Source organism: Dipodomys merriami, unplaced genomic scaffold (genome assembly GCF_024711535.1).
Source record: "Dipodomys merriami isolate MVZ:Mamm:240054 unplaced genomic scaffold, mDipMer1.0.p SCAF_403, whole genome shotgun sequence".
Classification (NCBI taxonomy): domain Eukaryota; kingdom Metazoa; phylum Chordata; class Mammalia; order Rodentia; family Heteromyidae; genus Dipodomys; species Dipodomys merriami.
In genome coordinates, this window is record NW_027205638.1 from 623653 (window position 1) to 643859 (window position 20207).

General features: G+C 38.0%; 1 protein-coding gene across 1 annotated transcript; it reads right to left on the reverse strand.

Moving 5' to 3' along the window:
• Nucleotides 1-1309: 1309 nt before the first annotated feature.
• LOC138806658 (zinc finger protein 717-like) lies at nt 1310-17998 on the reverse strand. Its single transcript, XM_069992078.1, has 6 exons — nt 17962-17998; nt 15355-15413; nt 12426-12552; nt 11132-11221; nt 10231-10464; nt 1310-1329 (listed from the first exon to the last, which is right to left on the reverse strand). Exons 1-6 carry the CDS (start codon nt 17996-17998, stop codon nt 1310-1312), a joined length of 567 nt encoding a protein of 188 aa, XP_069848179.1.
• Nucleotides 17999-20207: the final 2209 nt, after the last annotated feature.

Genomic DNA, 20207 nt, shown 5'->3' on the forward strand with positions numbered 1-20207 from the left:
ACAGATATACTCCAATTGATGTGTCTGTTCTGACAAATTACAATTTCTCCCCTAATTTAATTAGCCTATTTTACATCACTTAAAATGAGAGAGACTGGCTGGGCAGGTGGTTCAGAGGTAGAGTGCTTGCCTTGCATGAATGAAGCCCTGGGCTTGATTACTCAGAACCACATAAGCAGAAAAGACCAGCTGTGTACTGTGGCTCAAGTAGTAGAGTGCTAGCTTTGAGCTGAAGGTCAGAGGGACAGTGCCCAGGCTCAGAGTTCAGACCCCACACCGACAAAAAAAATGAGAGAGATTTCCTATACATGTATACCAAAAACAATTGTTGAAATATAATTTGAATACAATCCAATGCCCTTGATATGTGTCTGCCTGTCCTGATTCTTGAACTCAAGGTCTGGAAACTGACCTCGAAATTATTTGGTTCAATGCTAATGTTCTACCACTTAAGCCACATTTTCACTTCCGACTACTTTGGTAGTTTATTGGAAATAAGTCTCTCAGACTTTCCTATCCCCCTGACTTCAATCTGTGATCCTTGTAGGGTTTCTTCATGTCCATCCCAGGGGACCACAAGCAGGCACAGGAGAAAGATTATTATAAGGTTTATTAGAAGGACCATATTTCCCAGGAGAGGGAGCACAAGCATTTGTCCCTCTTCAGGTTGCAACAGGATCTGGGGGGCAGGAAGTGAGTTAAGTACATGCTCAGGTGAGTCTGAGATGACAGAGGGAGTGGCCAGCTGTACTGAGGGAACTCTAGGTCTGGGAGGAGCTCAGGCCTGGGTGGAGCTGAGGACTAAAAGTGAGGATAATACTAACTTTCCTTAGATCTCAGCCTTCTGAATACCTAAGATTACAGCTATTAGACATGATAGCCCCGTTACAATGCTTTTTTTTAAAATTCAGATTATGTTCTAATGCAATAATATGAAATAGAAAACTTGAAAGTTTTAAGGCAGGATGTTCAGTCACTAATGTGTATGAGGACAGTCCAAATCCCAAAACACAGAAAATGCCCCCACCTTGAAATCTGTAACACTCCTGATCTTAAGAATTGTGAATGTGAACACTTAGTCTATAATAAATTCTTTTAAGTTTTTCAAAGTAATAAAACATTCTTGTGACAGAAAGACCCAGTAGTAATGCGCAAGTATTGCTTTTAAAGGATTCATAGTGTCTTTCTGAGCAAAAACTACCTCACTGAAGTAAACAGAATAGATTTTCCCTTTTTGTATATGTCACTGTAAAGGTGATGTATTTTATATTAACAATTACCATTCTACATAATTGTAAAAACTACATCACTACTCGATAACAGAATATCCTGTGTAATCAACCAATAAGTACAAGCAAAAGCACATAGGGTATAATTTGTTGGTTTTAATTTTGATGGATCTACATTTTGGGGTGTATTTTCTGTTAATATTGTGTAGTAACACATAAGACTTCAATTTACTGGTGCCTTGGCTGGGGATGGTTGACTGAGATTTTGTCACTCCTTTGACCAGCATTTTATGTTGCATCTTTATGAGGCCCTGTATCTCCAGCAGAATGGACATGATTCTTAATATCACTGCTTAGGCAAGTGATGGACTTCTCAATCTCTGTTTATGTGATCATTACTGATGTACCTTTGGCCAAAGCAGGTTCAAACTCAAATTGCAAGTCAATGTACAAGGTATGCTAGTTATTTGCATAAAGGGAAATGTGCCATATGACAACCATTACTGAAATATTATAAAACAAAAAATATGTGTTGTATATATTTTATCTCTATAACTTTGTATGAAAATACTGTTCATAACATACATGTGTTTGAATATGTAAATAAATGAGGTAGAGTAAAATAATCAATGGAATCCTAAGATATCTTTACCTTAATAGAAAAATAGTTTATATATCCCTAGGTGTATTTCAGTGATAATTACTTTTAGTTAACAGGTGGCATGTTTTCCTTTTTTGGGTTCAATTTTTCAACAATCTTTTGTAGGAGCTTTAGTTTTTTATTTCTTTTTTTTTGGGGGGAGGGGGGTCTGGTGGTGGGGCCTGAACTCTGGGCCTGGGCCCTGTACCTTAGCTCTTCAGCTGAAGGCCAGCGCTCTACTACTTGAGCCACAGTGCCACTTGCAGCTTTTTTTCTTTTTGATTATGTGGTGCTGAGGAATCGAACCCATGGCCTCAGGCATACAAGGCAAGTGCTCTACCACTGAACCACCTTCCCAGCCCCCGTGCATATGTCTTTAGTGGACACTTTAATCCTCTTCTTAAGACAGGAATGATTCTTGTCCCATTGGAAGGCTTTTCCAGCCCACATATCATGTTTTGAGCAGGAACATCTAGGGGAAAATCCCACAGGTTCTTTTCTGACTCCCTTATTTGCCTTCACTCCTAGCCATGGTTCCAGAATCTTTATTCATTGTCAACAGCAAGAAAGAATGAAAGGCTCTCTAGTGAGATTCTTTTATTTCTTATTTTGTTTGACATTCCATATTATGAACCTAAGGGTGTGCAAAAATGAAGAAAAGAAAAGAAAAGAAAAAAGAATCAGCTTCAGGAACATGTTTCTAAAAAAGTTAAGATGTAGCTGGACGCCAGCGGTTCACACTTGTAATCCTAGCTACTCAGGAGGCTGGGAGCTGAGGATCAGGGTTCAGAGCCAGCCCAGGCAGGAAAGTCTGTGAGACTGTTATCTCCAATAAACCACTAGAAAACCAGAAGTGGTGCTGTGGCTCAAGCAATAGAGCACTCGCCTTGAGCTGAAGAGCACAGGGACAGAACCAAAGCCCAGAGCTGAAGCCCCAGGACCGACAAAAAAAAAAAAAAAAAAAAAAAAGCTGAAGATGGCTTGGAGATTTAGCAGATTATAAAATCAGTCATTCTAAGTGAAGATATGCTTCAGTTTGTTTCTACTTTTTCTAGTGTGAGAGAAAGTTGTCCCACTAGTTAATGTGATTCAGTGACACCTAGGAGATGACTTCTCATAGAAAGTGAAGGATGGCTAGCAACTGCTCAGACATCACATCCTCATATGTAATATTAAACTATCCTAATGAAATTTTACTGGATTTGCTGAAATAGTGTGGTCAAACATAACTTCAAATATTCTACAGGACTGAGTGAGCTTTAAGTACTTCACTTAATCTCTGTAAATACTCTTGGACTGCTTTGTGCTCTTTGTTTTACTTGAAACTTAGGCTGAGTTTGATGGTATTTATAGAAATCTCTGTTTTTCTCTATGGTGCTCTCACAGGAGTTCTCTTTCCTATTTTCCCAATTCATTCTATTTTTCATCTTTATTAATTTTTTTCTATCTTTTGTATTACATTTATTTATTGTGAAAATACCATAAAGGGAGGTTACAATTACATGGGCAAGATAGTGAGTACATTTCTTATCATGCATTGTTGCCTCCTCCTTTGTTTCCCTTTACCATCCTTCTTTCTTCTTTTTTTTCTCAGTTGGAGGTCTGGAACCCTGGGCCTACTCGCTATACTTAAACTCTGCAGCTCAAGGATAGTACTCTACCAGTGTTGCTACATTGCCACTTCCAGTTTTCTAGTGGTTAATTGGAGATGCAAGTCTCACAGATAGTCCTGCCTGGGCTGGCTTTGAACCTCTATGCTCAGATCTCAGCCACCTGAGTAGCTAGGCTTACAGGCATGAGCCACCACCATGTGAGTTCACTAGCTTTATTTCTCTCTTAATTTTTCTTTTCTTCAAATGTTTTATCTGGGAAGTAGATTCTCTTACTGATCAGTTTTCTTTTGGTGACATGGCTCTTAGATTTGACATTTTTGTTATTCATTATACAGGAAAATTGTTGCTAAACATAAAATAATTTGAGTTTCCAGATTCTATTATCTGTCTCTTGTTTAACCTTATTTGATGTGGTTCCTGCAGTTTTCCTTTTTCTTCTTGCTCTGCTTGAATATTTGCATTCACTGATATTATAACATAGAAGCTGGTTGTGAAAATAAACATACAGTGACTATGGTTTTCGTATTGGAAATATCACTAATGGCAAATTCTGACATACATTTGCTAAGTAGTAAACTTTAATCTCAGGAACTTCAATACTAAATAGCGTGTGTGGCAATGTATCCTCGGGAATCTAGTGGAAGAAATGGTTCAGGAATATGTGACACATTTGAGCAATAGTCAGTGAAATCATCTTTTAAACCTACACAGATTATAATAATTTGTATTTTTGTCCATGTGTGTTTGTTATTAATGCTATTTGTAGTGTGTATTTCCAACTAAACACTGTTTGAGCATGTGTTCAAACACTTTCAGTTTGTTTGTTATTTTACTAGGTAAAATAGATATGTTTGTCACCCATATGTCTTCACAGAATCCAAAATTTGATTTTTCCATGTTTCTTTGGATGATAGGTCTTGCTATGTAGTCCAGCAAGCTCTTATTTGTTAAATAAGTTTATTTATTGTGAAAATACCATACAGAGGGGTTACACTTACATGGGCAAGATAATGAGTACATTTCTTATTAAGCATTGTTGCCTCCTCCTTTGTTTTTCCCCTACCATCCCAGCCCTCCCATCTCCTGGACTACACTCCCCCACCCACCTCCAAGCAAGCTCTTCATCTTTTTATGTAGCCTAGGCTGGCAAATAATCTTTCTTGAGTTTCCCAAGTCCAGGGAGAATACTTGTGTTTCAGACTGTGTGTGGCTACATTAGCCATTCTTATGTGTAGAGTTCATTGATAAAACACTGGGCCACACTCTTGTGAAGCCATTCCATCCATCCAGCTACAACACTTTTCATCTTCCATCTGTGAAGCTGTTTAATCATTGAATAGGCAGCCCCTGTTCCTCTCTATACCAGTCTCTGGAATCATCCTACATTTGGGCTCCACAAATTTGTTGATCCTTGAAAGCTCAGTAAGGGCAATTATACCATGGCTGTTCCTTTATGACTGGTGTGTTTTATTTAGCTAATTTTACTTAAAGTTCATTCCTGCCATAAAATGTAGTAAAGTTTTCTCCTTTGAACACATTTATTGGTTTACATGCTTCAATGTTTTGCTTATTGTGAGTAGATTTTGAGAAGTGATTCTCCAAGCATTTGTTGTACTCCCTGCTTTATCTGCTGTTGCACACAAGCATAGAAATGCTGGACCATATTCCTATATAATTCTATGTTTAGTTCTTTTTAGGACTCTTCGTACCCTCTTTGATAGATTATTTGTTTGTTTGTTTGTTAGGTCGATCAAGGGGCTTGAACTCAGGGCCTGAGCCGTACTCCCTCAGCTCTTTAGCTCACGGCTAGCGCTCTACCACTGGAGCCACAGCAACATTTCTGGTTTTCTGGTGGTTTTATTGGAGATAAGAGTTTCACGGATTTTCCTGCCCATGCTGGCTTTGAACCGTGATCCTCAAATCTCAGCCTTCTGAGTAGATATGATTACAGGTGTGAACCACGGGTACCTGGCTTCATCTTTGATATTTTTATATACATGACAGAAATGCACCAAGGTTCACATCCTTTTCACATCTTTCCTAGCTTTTTTGAGACTTTGGGAGTATTTTTGTTGTGTTTATTTAAAACTATGTCTATACTAGCATGCATCAAATGTTATTTTATTGGAATTTTGATTTGAATTTTTCTCATGACTACAGATATTAAACTATTTTTTATTTTAATGTACTACATGTGTATGTCATTTTTAGAAAAATCTCTTCAATCTTTTTCCAACTTTAAAATTAGATTTTGTTGTCTGCATTACTTGAAGGATTTTCTTTATATTTTCTAATTCATATTGGTTAGCAATCCATTCAGAGATATATGCAAATATTTCTCACATACATGCTTTTTTCCCTTTATTGGTAGTGTTTTTCAATATACAAGGTTTTCATTTGTATTTATTTATTAGTTATTTATTTATATATTGTAGGTCATGGGGCTTGAACTCTGGGCCTGAATGCTGTCCCTCAGCTCTTAAATTCAAGAGTAGCACTCTACCACTTTGGCCACAGCACCATTTCTGGTTTTCTTTTGATTTACTGGAAGTAAGAGTTTCACAGCTATACCTGCTCAGGCTGACTTTGAGACCCGATCTTCAGATCTCACCCTCTTGAGTACCTAATATAACAGGTGTGATCCACCAGAGACTCACATTGTTTTTTTGTTTCTTTGTTTTTTCCAAGAGGTAGTTTTGGAGTTTTATTTATGGGGTTACTGTCAAATCTTGCTTTATTTTTTTTTTTCTTTTCTTTTTTCTCAGCAGTGAGTCCTGAACTGTAGGCCTGGGTGCTGTCACTCAGCTGTTCAGCTCAAGGTGAGTACATTACAGATTGAACCAAAGGAACACTTCCAACATTTTGCTTATGTGGTACTGAGGAATTAAACCCAGGGCCTTATGCATGATAAGCAAGCACTCTACCACTGAGCAATCTTCCCAGACCAGTTACTGTCAAATCTGATGCCATGAAACTTTCCTCCCCATCTCTCTTCTCTTCTTTTCCCTTTCCCTCTTTTCCCCTCCTCTCCACTATTCTCTTGTCCTCTCTTCTTCCTTCTTTTTCCTGACCTTTGCTTCCCTTCTCTCCCTCCTCCACTCATCTTCTTTTCCCTTTATATCTGAGATGAAGACTTGCTAGTATCACTACAGTTAGGTTTCTAACTTAGAAACACAGTAATAAACATACCTCATGGTGTTCTTGAGCTACTATTGAGCTTGAACTGCAGGTCTCATAGTCAGTCAACTTCCTCACTCACTGTTGGCACTATCACTTGAGCCATACCTCTAACCTGTTCATTAGCTGCTTAGTTTGAGTTGTCTATCCAGGCTGGCTTGCAGACCTCAGTTTCCTCCTTAGTAGCTAGGCTAAAATGACAGTCTGAGCAAGAAGTACTTGCCTTGATTTTTCTTACTTCAACATTTAACATTAATACTTAATTGGATACTACAATGAAATAATTTCTTGTTTCTGGTTTATGTAGAGTTATTTTGCAACCTAAACTGAAATAGTTTATCTTTCAAATTAAGTGTTGTATTGTTTTTCTAACAACTGTACCTGTTCTACCTGTGGTAGATTTTCTTCACTAAGCAGATCGTTTATGCTGGAGGTATTGTTTTATAATTAATGTAATTTAATCTTATTATGGAGGTGATGTATAGAGAGATATGTCATGAGTGAGGTAAAAAATACCCTTCGTTTCATACAGTGTCTTCCATGCCTTCATTCTCTCCCAATCTCTCCCTCTTATCTCTACTCTTGAGTTGTATATTTTACTTTCATCATCCTATTTCCCTCACATTCTATGACAATGCCACACCCACCAGAAGATATACATGTGAATACACCATACATAATTGAAAACAACTGTTTTTATTTCACAAGTGAAGTAAGAAAGTAGCTCTCTTTAATAAATCACAATGATAGCATACATATATTTTTACATATTCATTCTAGTTTCCTTCTGTTTATTTTACTGTTAGATTATTGGAAACATATTGTTGGATTTTTTTGTATTTATTCATAGATTTATTTGTCATACTGATTTCTAGACAATTTGTCTTTAGATCTATTGTCAGTGTGTCTGTCTTGGTAAATATAACTGCATAGTGCTTTATAAACAGCATTTAGTAAAGATAATGCTATCCCTGTGTGTGTTTCTAGTGACCATTTGTCTAGTTATACAATCATTAAGAGGAAAATTACTTCTCCAATCATAATGATAGATTAAAGAAATTATCATTCTTTGTCCTTTTAATCATGTCTTTGTAGACTTTACTTTTCAGAATAGAACTTTTGTTATACAGATTTATAATTTGCTTGTTATTATCAATGCTCCGTATCTGTGGTAACACAATTTGTGCTGAGGTTCCTTTCCTTTCATATTATGACTACTTGTATTTTTCAATAATGATTGTTGCTTATGATATGTTTATATTGATTTAATTTTATTTCTTGATAATTAATGTATGTCTGTTTGGCTTATTGAGTTTTTTGAGTATGTTTTCTTCTGTTCAAATCAGACAGTACCTGATATATTTACTATTTTTATATTACAATATTAACATGGTTTCATTTTAGTGATCACTTTGCTATTTATTATGTTTGTCTCATCTGACATGTATTTATTAGTTTGCTTTCATGTAACCTGCACACATCGTTCTATACCATGCAAATCACCTCTAATATAATCTCCAGGGAATCTTCTATACACTGTAAATCACCTTTGACTTCGGGCAAAATGTTTTCTATACTCATAATTTCTCTGCTGTGTTTGATCTCACATATGCTGAGGACTCAGTTCTGATTGAAAGTCATTTCACATATGTTCTATGCACTACTTTCTTTTCTCCTATGTGAGTCAGTTCTCTCATGAACACTGAGATATTCCTTTCAGGTCAAAGAGCTTCCACATTTGTAATATTTTTAAGATTTCTCTGCTGTGTGTTATATGAACTTGGATCTATGAATACTTAGTAAAGGACTTTCCACATTTGATATATTTGTATTTTCTCATCTGTGTCTGTTCTCTGATGCAAACTGAGTTAGGACTTTTTCTTGAAAACCTTTCCATTTTTTCCTACATATGATTTCTCTCCTCTTTGTGTGTGAGAGTGTGTCTGTGTTTCTGTGTGTTTTGGGTGTTCTGTGATGCACTCTGAGCTGTGTCTTGTAGTAGGAGGACTCCACATCTGCTATATCATAAGGTCTCTATCCTGTATTGGTTCAGTATTGCAATTTCACTTTTCTTACAGATCGAAAACTTTGTCCATTTGGTACAATCCTAAGTTATTTCATTTGTGTGAATCAACTTATGTGTGTTAAACTGTGAACTCCAGGTCTTTCCACACTGGTTGCATTCATAAGGTTTCCCTCCTTGTGTTCTGTGATGGATGTTAAGTTTGCCTTCCAGATGAAAGAATTTCCATGACTACTACGTACATAACATTTCTCTCTGGTGGGTTTTTTTCTGATGGACAGAAAGGTGTATGTTCTGGGTGAAAGAATTTCCACATAGGTTACATTCATAAAATTTCTCTCCTGGTGTGCTCTCTGGTGGACAGTAAGGTGTAGCTTCTAGCTGAAAATATTTCCACACATACAAAATTCATAAGGTTTCTTTCAGGTGTGTTTTCTGATGGACAGTGAAGTTTTACTTCCAGGTGAAAGCCTTTCCACACATGTTACATTAATAAGGTTTCTCTCTTGTGTGTGTTGTCTGGTGGCAAGTAAGGTATGACTTCTTGGTGAAAGACTTTCCATACATGTTACATTCATAAGGTTTCTCTCCTGTGTGTGTGTTCTCTGGTGGCGAGTAAGATTTGATTTCTGGATGAAACACTTTCCACACAAGTTACATTCATAAGGTCTCTCTCCTGTGTGTGTTCTGTGGTGGACAGTAAGGTACACCTTTTGGGTGAAAGTCTTTCCACACACATTACATTCATAAGGTTTCTTTCCTGTGTGTGTTATCTGATGGACAGTGAGGGTTGACTTCCAGCTAAAGGACTTTCCACACAAGTTACATTCATAAATTTTCTCTCCTGTGTGTGTTCTCTGGTGGGTAGGAAGATATCCCTTGTGGGTGAAAAACTTTCCACAAATGTTACATTCAAAAGGTTTCTCTTTTGTGTGTGTTCTCTGGTGGCAAGTAAGCATTGATTTCTGGGTGAAACACTTTCCACACAGGTTACATTCATAAGGTCTCTCTCCTGTGTGTGTTCTGTGGTGGACAGTAAGATTTGATTTCTTGGTGAAAGACTTTCCACACATGTTACATTCATAAGGTTTCTCTCTAGTGTGTGTTCTCTGGTGGACAGTAAGGTATGCCATCCTGGCGAAAGACTTTCCACACATGTTACATTCATAAGGTTTCTTTCCTGTGTGTGTTATCTGATGGACAGTGAGAGTTGACTTCCAGGAAAAGGACTTTCCACATAAGTTACATTCATAAATTTTCTTTCCAGTGTGTGTTCTCTGATGTCTAGTAAGATATGCCTTGCAGGTGAAAGATTTTCCACAAATGTTGCATTGAGAAGGTTCTCTTTTGTGTGTGTTCTCTGGTGGACAGTAAGCTTTGATTTCTGGGTGAAAGACTTTTGACACACGTTACATTCATAAGGTTTCTCTCTTGTGTGTGTTCTCTGAGGGACAACAGGGTGTGTCTTCTCAGTGAAAGACTTTTCACATTGTTTATATTCTTCAACTACAGAAGACACATGAGGACTATAGGCAGCACACATCTTACCAGGTTCACTGAAAACACCCATTTTCTGACAGCCAGTGACCTTTTCTATCCTCATCACTAAGGAGTTCCCATTATTCTTAATCAGTTCTGACTTCTGTATGGAGCTCAAATGAAAACTTTTTATAAGCCTCACTTTTTCCTCCCCTGGGTTACTATTCATGACTGCTACTTCAGAGCAATATTTATTGTGACTTTCCTGACAGGTGCTAATCACATCCTCCATTACTGGGACATCTAAAATGAATAATAGAAAAATAGACAAAAACATAAATGAGACCCACAAATTCCTTACGATAATGATATTTCCTCACATTCTGTTACTAGATTTTCAAATATCAAAGCATTGCTTTATGCAGAATATATACTTTTCTCTGTAATGTAGTAATTAAGAAAGTAGTACTGACATTTTACAATGCAAAATAATGTTTTTCTGTATTTCAGATTATTATATGTTGTCCCAGGAAATATTTCCTGAAATTATTCATCTCCATACTCTTAATGCTTCCATTCTGAATCGCCCTCTATGCCCAGCACCACTGATAAGAAATTGTCCCCATCAGAGGATAGCAGCCCTAGCATACTGCTATTTTCCTCCTACCTGCATAATACTAGTTTAAAAGAAAATGAGGTCTCCTTTCTACATTTCTTATTCTCTTTTTCTCTTTATGAATGATTTCTCTACAGAAAAAGGGAATTGCTAACACTGCCTACACTGGCACACCAAATTCAGTGTGTCTCCACGTGAATTCTGGATTGACAATTCCTTGAGACAAAGGATCACCTAGTTCTCTGCCACATATGACTCAGGGGCACTAGGAATACTACTGCTCTGTACCGCTGAATATAAACAGACCCACTGGGCTCTGGATCCATCATCACCATTCAAGATGCTTTAACTCACCTGTAAAATTCTTGTCTGAGGCTTCTCTTATCCATGGTTCTGCACCTTGCTCCAGCTTCACAATCAATTCAGGTTTAGGAACACAGTGCCCTGTGAATAAGAAATAGTGGAGAACAATTGCTCTTGCTGGGTCATCATTAATGTAAGGTCACAGACATCCTGTTCACAAGGTTGCTCCTAAATCTGGTTTCTCAATTGTTTTTGTGGGGGGCCGCCGAGTTGTGGGGCCTGAACTCTGGGCCTGGGAGCTGTCTCTCAGCTCTTAAGCACAAGGCTAGCACTCTATCACTTGAGCCACAACACCAATTCTAGCTTTATTTCCCTGCTTATGTGGTGCTGAGATATCAAACACAGGGCCTCAAGCATGCAAGGCAATCACTCTACCCCTGAGCCATCTTCCCAGCCCATGGTTTCTTTATTCTTAATAACTCCATGGTGGAGTTTCCCCCAGCTTTGAGTTTATTGTGTCCATTGTGTGGCTTGAACTCAGCTCTTTTGCTCAAAGCTAGCATTCTACTAGTTTGAGTCTTGCCTACGATTCTAGTTTTTGAATGGTTAATTGGAGATAAGAGTTTCATGGTCACTTTTCCACAGTTGCTGGCTTCAAAACAAAATCTTCAGATTTCAGCCTCCAGAGTTTCTAGAATTCCAATCTTGATGCACTAAACTCTGTGTCAAGTTTGGCTTACAAATACACACGTTCACCTACTGATTTCCAGATCATACTGTCAGTAGTAATGTATATTCTATCTAGACTGTAGATCCACCTATAATAATTACCCCCAGTCTGGGAAGTCAGTCTCCTATTATTGGATCATAGTTTAGAACTTTTGTACAACTATTGATTAGAAATGTTAAAGATTGAAAATAAAATTAGCTCTTGAGTTACATATAATGAGTTGAAGTTTCCCTTACAAAGAAATGACACTTGCCATGGACTGGAATCTTTTTTAGTTTTTTTGTTGTTGTTTTTTTAGAAAATGTTATGGTTCAAAGGCTTACAACTTTAATCCTTCATTGACGAGGTGAGATCAGAAGTGGCAGGCTTGAAACCAACCTGAGCATGGAAACCCAGAATATACCCCAAAACAAAAGCCAAAATGGAGTTGTGGTTCATGCAGTAGTGCGAAAGGCAAACAACACCAAGCACCCCGACCTGAATTTGGCTGGCTTTTATACTAGCAGTTTTTTACCTGGGAATGGACTGGAATCTTATATATAGATAACATAAACAGTCAAATGTCTACTAAAATAAAAGCACTTGATCTTCCAAATAAAAGTGACCTTTGCTCACCCAAGGACATGAGGTTGCTATAGGTCTCCAGCATCACATCTCTGTGAAGGGTCCGCTGACCAGGATCCAGATCTTGCCACTCCTTCCATGTGAAGTACACAGCCACATCATCAAATGACATCAGCTTCTGTAATGGCACATTTCCATTAAGAAATTAGACCTAGGTCATGAGAATTCCAATCTGGAATTTCATTATGCTGCAGGTATGCTTTTGTCTTACATAAAATGTTTGCAGCTTGCTGTGTTATCTATTCACTGGGAAAATTAAATAGCAAATTAGAAATATTGGACAATATATAAACCTGGTCATTAAAACACACAGATTGGCAGGGCACTGGTGGCTTATCCTCCTAGTTATTCAGGAGGCTGAGGTCTGAGGATCTAGGTTCAAGGCCAGCCCAGGCAGGAAAGTCCCTGAGACACTTATCTCCAATAAACCACCAGAAAACTGAAAGTAGCACTGTGACTCAAGTGGTAGAGCACTCACTTTGACCTGAAGAGCTGAGGGATAACAACCAGGCCCAGAATTCAAGCGCCAAGACCAATAAAAAATTACAGTTTCCCTAATGCATGCAAACACATTTCTGCTGCTAGCAATAGAGACAAGGTAAAAACTCTAAGGAGACAATAATCTGGCATGACAACAATAAGTCTAAGGAGGTGTCTGAAAAATTATATTATCATTTTTTGATAAAATTTTTGTACATATAAGGGTAACAATGAATTAAACAAATATTTTTTCTGCATTTACATATACTGCTTCACCCTAAATCCTATTTAGACTTTCTATTAACAGGTACTCTCATCAGCAAGCAGAACACATTTAGGATATGACATGGAATACAGAACATAGAACATTACTAGACCTATGAGAAGCAGTGTCCACATAAATATTAAAAAATACTAACAATACTCCAGAAAGTAGCTAATGATTTATTTTGCCCATATAAGATTTAATTGAGTTCACACATAAAAATATCCTAGGTTAACCATGTTTGGTTTAAATACTAAATATTGAAAAGTGGTCACAGATACCCTGATATTTACATCCTATGTAAAAAAAGAACTGCTACCATGAGGTTTTGTAAACTTTGCCTACATTCTACAATACAAAATATATGTGGGAGGGGAATAAAATATTCTTTACAATATTTTCATTTTAATAGGCTTCATGGAAGGTGGAGGAAAATGTATAGAAGCTCAAGGAATACTCAATATGACAAAAATGATAAATATGAACAAATGCTCCAACGTGTCACATATTCCTGAGTCATTTCTCCAGTAGATCCCTAAGGATATATTTCCACTCATGTTAGTTAATAGCAAAATTCCTCAGAGATCCAAATCAATTCCTGAGAAATCATCCATGAGATTTTGCAACAAGTGATATTTCTAATAAAGAACACCTTGTCACTGTATTTTGTTTTTTAATCAAAACCAGTTCCTATCCTATACTGGCAGTGAATTAAAATATTCAAAAATAGTGGGAAGGAAAGACAAAACAGAATACCACATCAAATGAAGTTAGACCAAAGATAACAGAATCAGGAGAAAACTGATTTTCTTGTAGTTTATAAGCTGGGCGAAGGAAATACTTTTCTGTGGGAACTCTGAGGTTGAGCCAAGGGGGAAAAGGTTTGAGAGGTTGGAATTCGAGCCTGACCTCAATGAGAACACTGAGAGCTGGCCACAGAAGTGTTAAAAGAGAATTCTGGAGAGGATTAAGAGACTGGAGGGCAGGCCTTTTCCTTACTGTTGGAAAGATAGCATCTGAAACTGAGCTGCTGTTCACCTTCAAGGCTAGGTAAGGTGAACTTCATGTCTGCATTTTCTCTGGGAGCCAGTCTTCTGTCTCAGGAGATTAGGAAACATGTTTTCCTCACAACCTGTTGTGGCTCTGATTGTACTATTAATATAGATACTTCATTTTTGCATGTTACCAATGGTAATCTTCCCTGTGTGCACTCAAGGAACTATGCTTGCTTGCTGGCACCAAGGGACCAGGTGCAGGAGAGCCTAGGAACCCTGGTTTTCCCTAAGTCTATCTGTTTATGGTTTTGTGATTTTCTAAGTTTGTTTCTGGAATCCTGTAGAACTCTCTAGGCAACAATTTTCCTATATAATGGGTAAGAAAAATGTCAAACCTAAGAGCCATGTCAGCAAAGTAAAAATGATCACTAAGAAAAACTAGCTCCCAGATAGATCATTTGAAGAAAAGAAACAACTGAGACACATATGGAGGAAAGAGGGAATGAGAAAAGTAAGAAAAAATGATAGAAAGATAGATACAAAGAGAGAGAAAGAGAAAAATAACCAACACTAGTGAGTAGAAAATCAAAAATAGACAGATAAAATAGAGGAAAGAAATTTTGTGAGGATACTTTAGAAAACAAACAGGAATTTGTAGAAAGACCATAAAGTTTAGCAACAAATATAGCCTAAGTTTCAAGTATGACCAAGACCATGAAGTCGTCCAAGTACTATATATGGAGAGTAATTTAAGTACATATAGATTAATCATTCCTTAAGAACACATGAAGGTATGTATGACCACACTATTTCAGCAATTCCAGGAAAATTTCATTGAAATAGTTTAATGTTGCTCATGAGGATGTGATCTGTTTACAAGCTATCCTTCACCTTCCATAAGAAGTAACCTGCTGGGTGTCATTACATCACATAACAGATTTGATTACATTTTATGACAACATGAAGCCTAGACATTCTGAAGCCAATCTGCATTCAACTTAGAAAGAATATAACCATTTAATTTGCTAAACCTACAAGCAATCTTAATCTGATAATCTATAAGCCATATGAATATGTACCTGGGGCTAAATCTGTGTGGTTGGACTTCTTTTAAATTCTTGAACATCTTTAGGTTCATATAATGGAATAAAACCAAATGAGAAATAAAAAAACAACTCACCAGAGATCCATTCATTCTGTCTTGCTGCTGACAATAAGCAGAAGATTCTGGAAGCATGGCTGGGATACAAGACAAATGATGTATTCAGAAATGAATCTGTGAGACTTTTGGCCCAGAATTTCGTCTTGCAACATAATACATGGGCTGGAAAACGGCAAAGACTTCTTATAAGTGAAGAATCTTTAATGTCTCGGGCAGAGCATTCAAGTCTCCAATAAATACAAATCCAGTCCATTTCGTGGTAGATAGATAATATTAAAACAACTAATTTCTATGTTTATGTACATACTATATATAAAACTGAATTTTCCTACAAAAAATATTGACTAACTGAAAGCAAAAACATATCACATTGCCACTAAAATTAATTATTACTGAATATACTTCAGGAATGTATGAACTGCTTTTTTAATGCAAAGGTATCCTAGGAATCCATTGGAATTTGTTTTCTGCCTCATTCATTTACATATTTAAACATCATGGAAAGCATGTATGATGTAACTCAGTAGTTTTCACCCAAAGTTACAGAGGAAACTATGTACAGAATATATTGCTTGTGCTATACTATTTGAATAATGGTTGTCAAATGGCACATTTCACTGTATCATTGCAAACATATGCAATGATTTGTAATTTGCCATTTAACATGCTTTGGCCAAAGGAACATGAGTAAAGATGAGGTAAACCCAGGTTTGAGAAGTCCCTAATGTTCATTTCCCTTAACAGTCTTGGAAAGAACCTTGACCATCCTAATGCTACAACATAAAATACTCCATATAGGAGTGACACACCTGAAGATAAGCAACAGTTACAAAGCATACAACCTTGAGTAAGACATTACCTCAAGTTTTCTTCTGTGATTTTTCATTTAAGGCCAAATGTCCCCGACCAACACTTTCTGAACTAGGAGGCACAGCCAACACATTAGAGCTAGTATTAACAAATCCATAGATGGGACATTTAAGATAAGTTTCAATGAATACATACTAAAAATTATAGTGGTAATGCAGGCTGAATAAATTAGAAAGAAGAGGATTAGGGATTGCTATATGAATAGATATTTTCAGTCATAACAATTACCCCACCTTCCCAAACCACTGTCTCAGGTACCTTCTGATAACTAGCCTCTGGGTTATTCCTCAAGCCAGCTCATCACGACTCCTAGAAATCAGCTTAAATCTTGCAACAACACAAAGTGATTGAGAGTGATGTAGGAAAGAGTACCACGTGAATCTGGTGCTTAGGGAAGTAGCAACAATTTTTGCATAAGGCAAGGGAAGCTAGCAACATCTTCCCCTTCCTGTGCTTTTCTGCTTCTTCCCTTTTGGGCTTCTCAGAATTGAAAAGGTCTGTCCATTTAGGATGGAGATTCTTATTCATAGGGTGCTCTGCTTCAAACATTGCTAGGCTTCATTCCTAAAAATCCAGGACCAGCACTCACTACTCCAATATCCCATGTACAACTGTCTCTAGAAACAGGATGGTGAACAAACATCTGTGAACTTAAGCCAGGAGATTAAAACTTCAAGCCAAAAAGATTAAAATATGTCTTGGAGAAACAACACAGAAGCCCTAAATACAACTTCCATGTAAGAGGACTCAAGGCAGGCACACACCTCACAATTTCACTAGAATTTTTCCTGTACTCCTCTTCCACCTGGGCAAAGCAAATAAAGTCACATGGATTAATAGAAGAATCCCTTGGTCTTGGAGTACAAATGCACAGCTCTTGGGCTCTCCTTGTCTGCAGAATCACCAAGCTTGCTCTCAGACATTTGGGAAACAGGTTCTTGTTATCAACCCCAGACTGGAGAAAAGCGTGGAGGGGAAAACAGGTGCTTTGGCTCAAGTGTAAAGCTCTCCTTATGAGCTGACGAGCTCAGGAACATTGCTTGCAAGCCCAATGTTCAAGCCCCACCAACGACCAAGAAAAACAGAACCAGAAAAAGAAACCCATGGAGGATAGACTCCAGCAGCAATCCCACAGTTCCTACCTGATATCAGTTCCAAAGCTTAAGATTCTTTCAAGTTACAACTCCCAAGCTTCACTGCACAGAGCTGGGCACCTGCCTCCTGGCTCCCACCTATGGAAGGCCGAACTTTACTTCAGGGCACTTCCAGCAGCAAGGCAAAGGGAAAGAATCTAGAAGGGGCAGACTTAAAACACCCCAGGTGGGCGGGGAGGCGCATGCGCTAAAGGATCTCTGCGCCACTTCCGCCCTCCCAAAACAAAAATAACTCAGGACTTTCAAACCAAAAGCCCTCCACGGAGACTACAATTCCCATAATGCTCGGCGCCACCTTGCTTCACCTCTGGTTAGAAGAGTGCTTGGATGCATTGGGACTTTTCTCTCCCTGCTGTGGGAGCTGAGTTTCTTCTTCAAAACCACTGTTTCCTTTGTGAAATATTGTAAGACCAACCAGAAAATGGATATACATGGGGAGAATTAGATGCATTGACTTTTTGGTACTTAGTTCTAATAATGAAATTGAGGTTATGAGACTGTTTCTCATACCTTTCTTTTTGTTCTATGCCTGTGTTCTGCTGAGTGTAAATTATATCTCTGTTTTGCTTTACATTGTTTAATACCTCCCCTCTCATCTTACAAACATACTCATAGACACTGAACTTATACCGGGTCATTTTCCGTTAGTGTAATGTACACATTGGCATAGAATAAGAAGATGGTTATGTACATATGAATCATAATCCTTGTGTTGATTTAGATTTTGCAAAATCAAACAATTAATTTTCCAGAAAATCCCCAATTCTATCTATTAAATGGAATTGAGTTTTTGGCTGTTTCTGAATCTTGCTTTTCATTTAAGGGTTTTATGATTTTTCTTTTTCTGTTCGTCCTGAGGCTTCAACTCAGAGCTTGGTCACTGTCTGTGAGCATTTGCTGTGCTCTACTTGGATTTCCTTTAATAATTTCTTCAGGTAACTAGTGAAAAGTTTCCTCACAGGGATTCTTAAGATCATGGCACATTTCCCTGATTTTCCTACAAAGAGAGTGGTTTGGGGGTCAGAATGAATGCAGGTGAGTAGAAGAGTTAAGTTTAGTGTAGGTCTATGTTGATGTGAATCTTAATCATTTACAAACCAGTCTGCTTTTGTCTTCTCATTTTGATTGTGAAAATCTCTTTAGAATTTTTTTTTTGGGGGGGTCCGGTCGTGGGGCCTGAACTCTGAGTCTGGGCACTGTCCCTCAGCTCTTCAGCTCAAGGCTAGGGCTCTACCACTTGAGCCACAGCACCACTTCCGGCTTTTTCTTTCTGCTTATGTGGTGTTGAGGAATTGAACCCAGGGCCTCAGGCATGCAAGGCAAGCACTCTACCACTGAGCCACAGCACTACTTTAGAATTCTTTAGAATTCTTTAGAATTCTTCCTCTTCTCTGATCCTAACAGTTCCTCTCAGTAGCTTTAGGCTACATATCTAGGGGACCTCAGACTTGTCTTCCCAGACCTTATCCATTAAGCTGTGGAATAAATCTTTGTTTTCTGTCACAGTCCTAACAGAGCACAAGCAAGACTTCTGTGGGCCAATGGGATAATAATTAAGGAGACAGAGAGATGGCTGATGGCACATTTCTGCTATATTTCTCAAATGCTTGTGTAATATTGGTCTAAGCCCACTGTGTCAAAAAGTGCAAACAGCACACATCTATCCTCATTCTACTTCAATCTATGTTTTCCACCAAAGCCTCCCTTCACTTAAAGCCCCAGGCCAAACAGCTACAACACACACTTCCTCTAAACAAGAAAGGGCAAGGACTTGCAGCCCTGAGGGTGGGAGTCAATGGCCCTTAAGCCTTTGTTCACAGTTTGCCTGCTCCTGGCAGGCACCCCAGGGTCTGCAACAGTCTCCCTCTCTCATATTCAGAGATCCTATACTTGTCTCTTAAATATTTATTGTGATTTTTGGTGATCCTTTACATACAATATAATTGAGATGGTTTGGATTGGAAAGTTTCATGCCTGGTTTTAGCTCTCTAATGTATAGGTTTTCCATATCTCCTTTGTGGACCTGAATTATTCCTCATGAAAATGGAAATCAAAGGGCATATTTGGATTTATAGACTTCAACTTACAAGCACCTCTAATAATATACAGAAAAATTAATTTCATTCTATAAAAGTAAATTCCTGAGAGGCAAGGAGAAAAGGATCAGAAAGAATTGGAGTACTTCCAAGACTACATGTGAAGTGTAGTTTTCATTGTTCAAGCCTATATTTCTGATGCATTTACTTATATTTTTATCTTTTTGTTTTTTTGTCAGTCGTGGCACTTGTACTTTGAACTTGGGAACCATCTCTAAGCTCAAGTACTCTACCATGTGAGCCACAACACACTTCTGGATTTCTAATTGTCTCTGGAGATAAGTGTCTCACACATGTTGGTGGCCAGGCTGACTTTGAATTGGGATCCTCAGGTTTCAGCCTTTTCAAAAGCAATGATTACAGACATGAGGAACCAACACCCAACTTGCATTTCTTGTGTTTTATGTCCCAACCCTGGGGCTTGAACTCAGTGCATGGACACTGTCACTGAACTTCTTTTGCTCAAAATTATCATACTACTACTTGAGCCACAATTCCACATTTTGTGTTCCTGTGTATGTGGTAGTGAGGACTTGAACCAGGGATTCTAGGTAAGCATACTACCACTGCTGGGGGCCAGCCACAACACCAAAAGTGCTCCAGAAGAACAAGGGGATGATAATAGAAGAGACAGAGACCAGGCCAATGATGAATCTCTCTTTATTTCAGCAATATTCTTAGCTATAGACACTTTCTATATCTGTCCAGTTCTTGCATCACATTGTTCTAGGACTCAATGTGGCAACAACTG

Excerpts from the sequence above, each read along its gene's own strand:
- LOC138806658 (XM_069992078.1), bottom strand. The coding sequence starts at position 17,998 with ATGACCCGGTATAAGTTCAGTGTCTATGAGTATGTTT. Across the intron at positions 15,414-17,961 it reads CAGTGTCTATGAGTATGTTT|CCATGCTTCCAGAATCTTCT; the intron begins GTAAGATGAGAG and ends CTTGTATCCCAG. Across the intron at positions 11,222-12,425 it reads TAGCAACCTCATGTCCTTGG|GGCACTGTGTTCCTAAACCT; the intron begins GTGAGCAAAGGT and ends TCTTATTCACAG.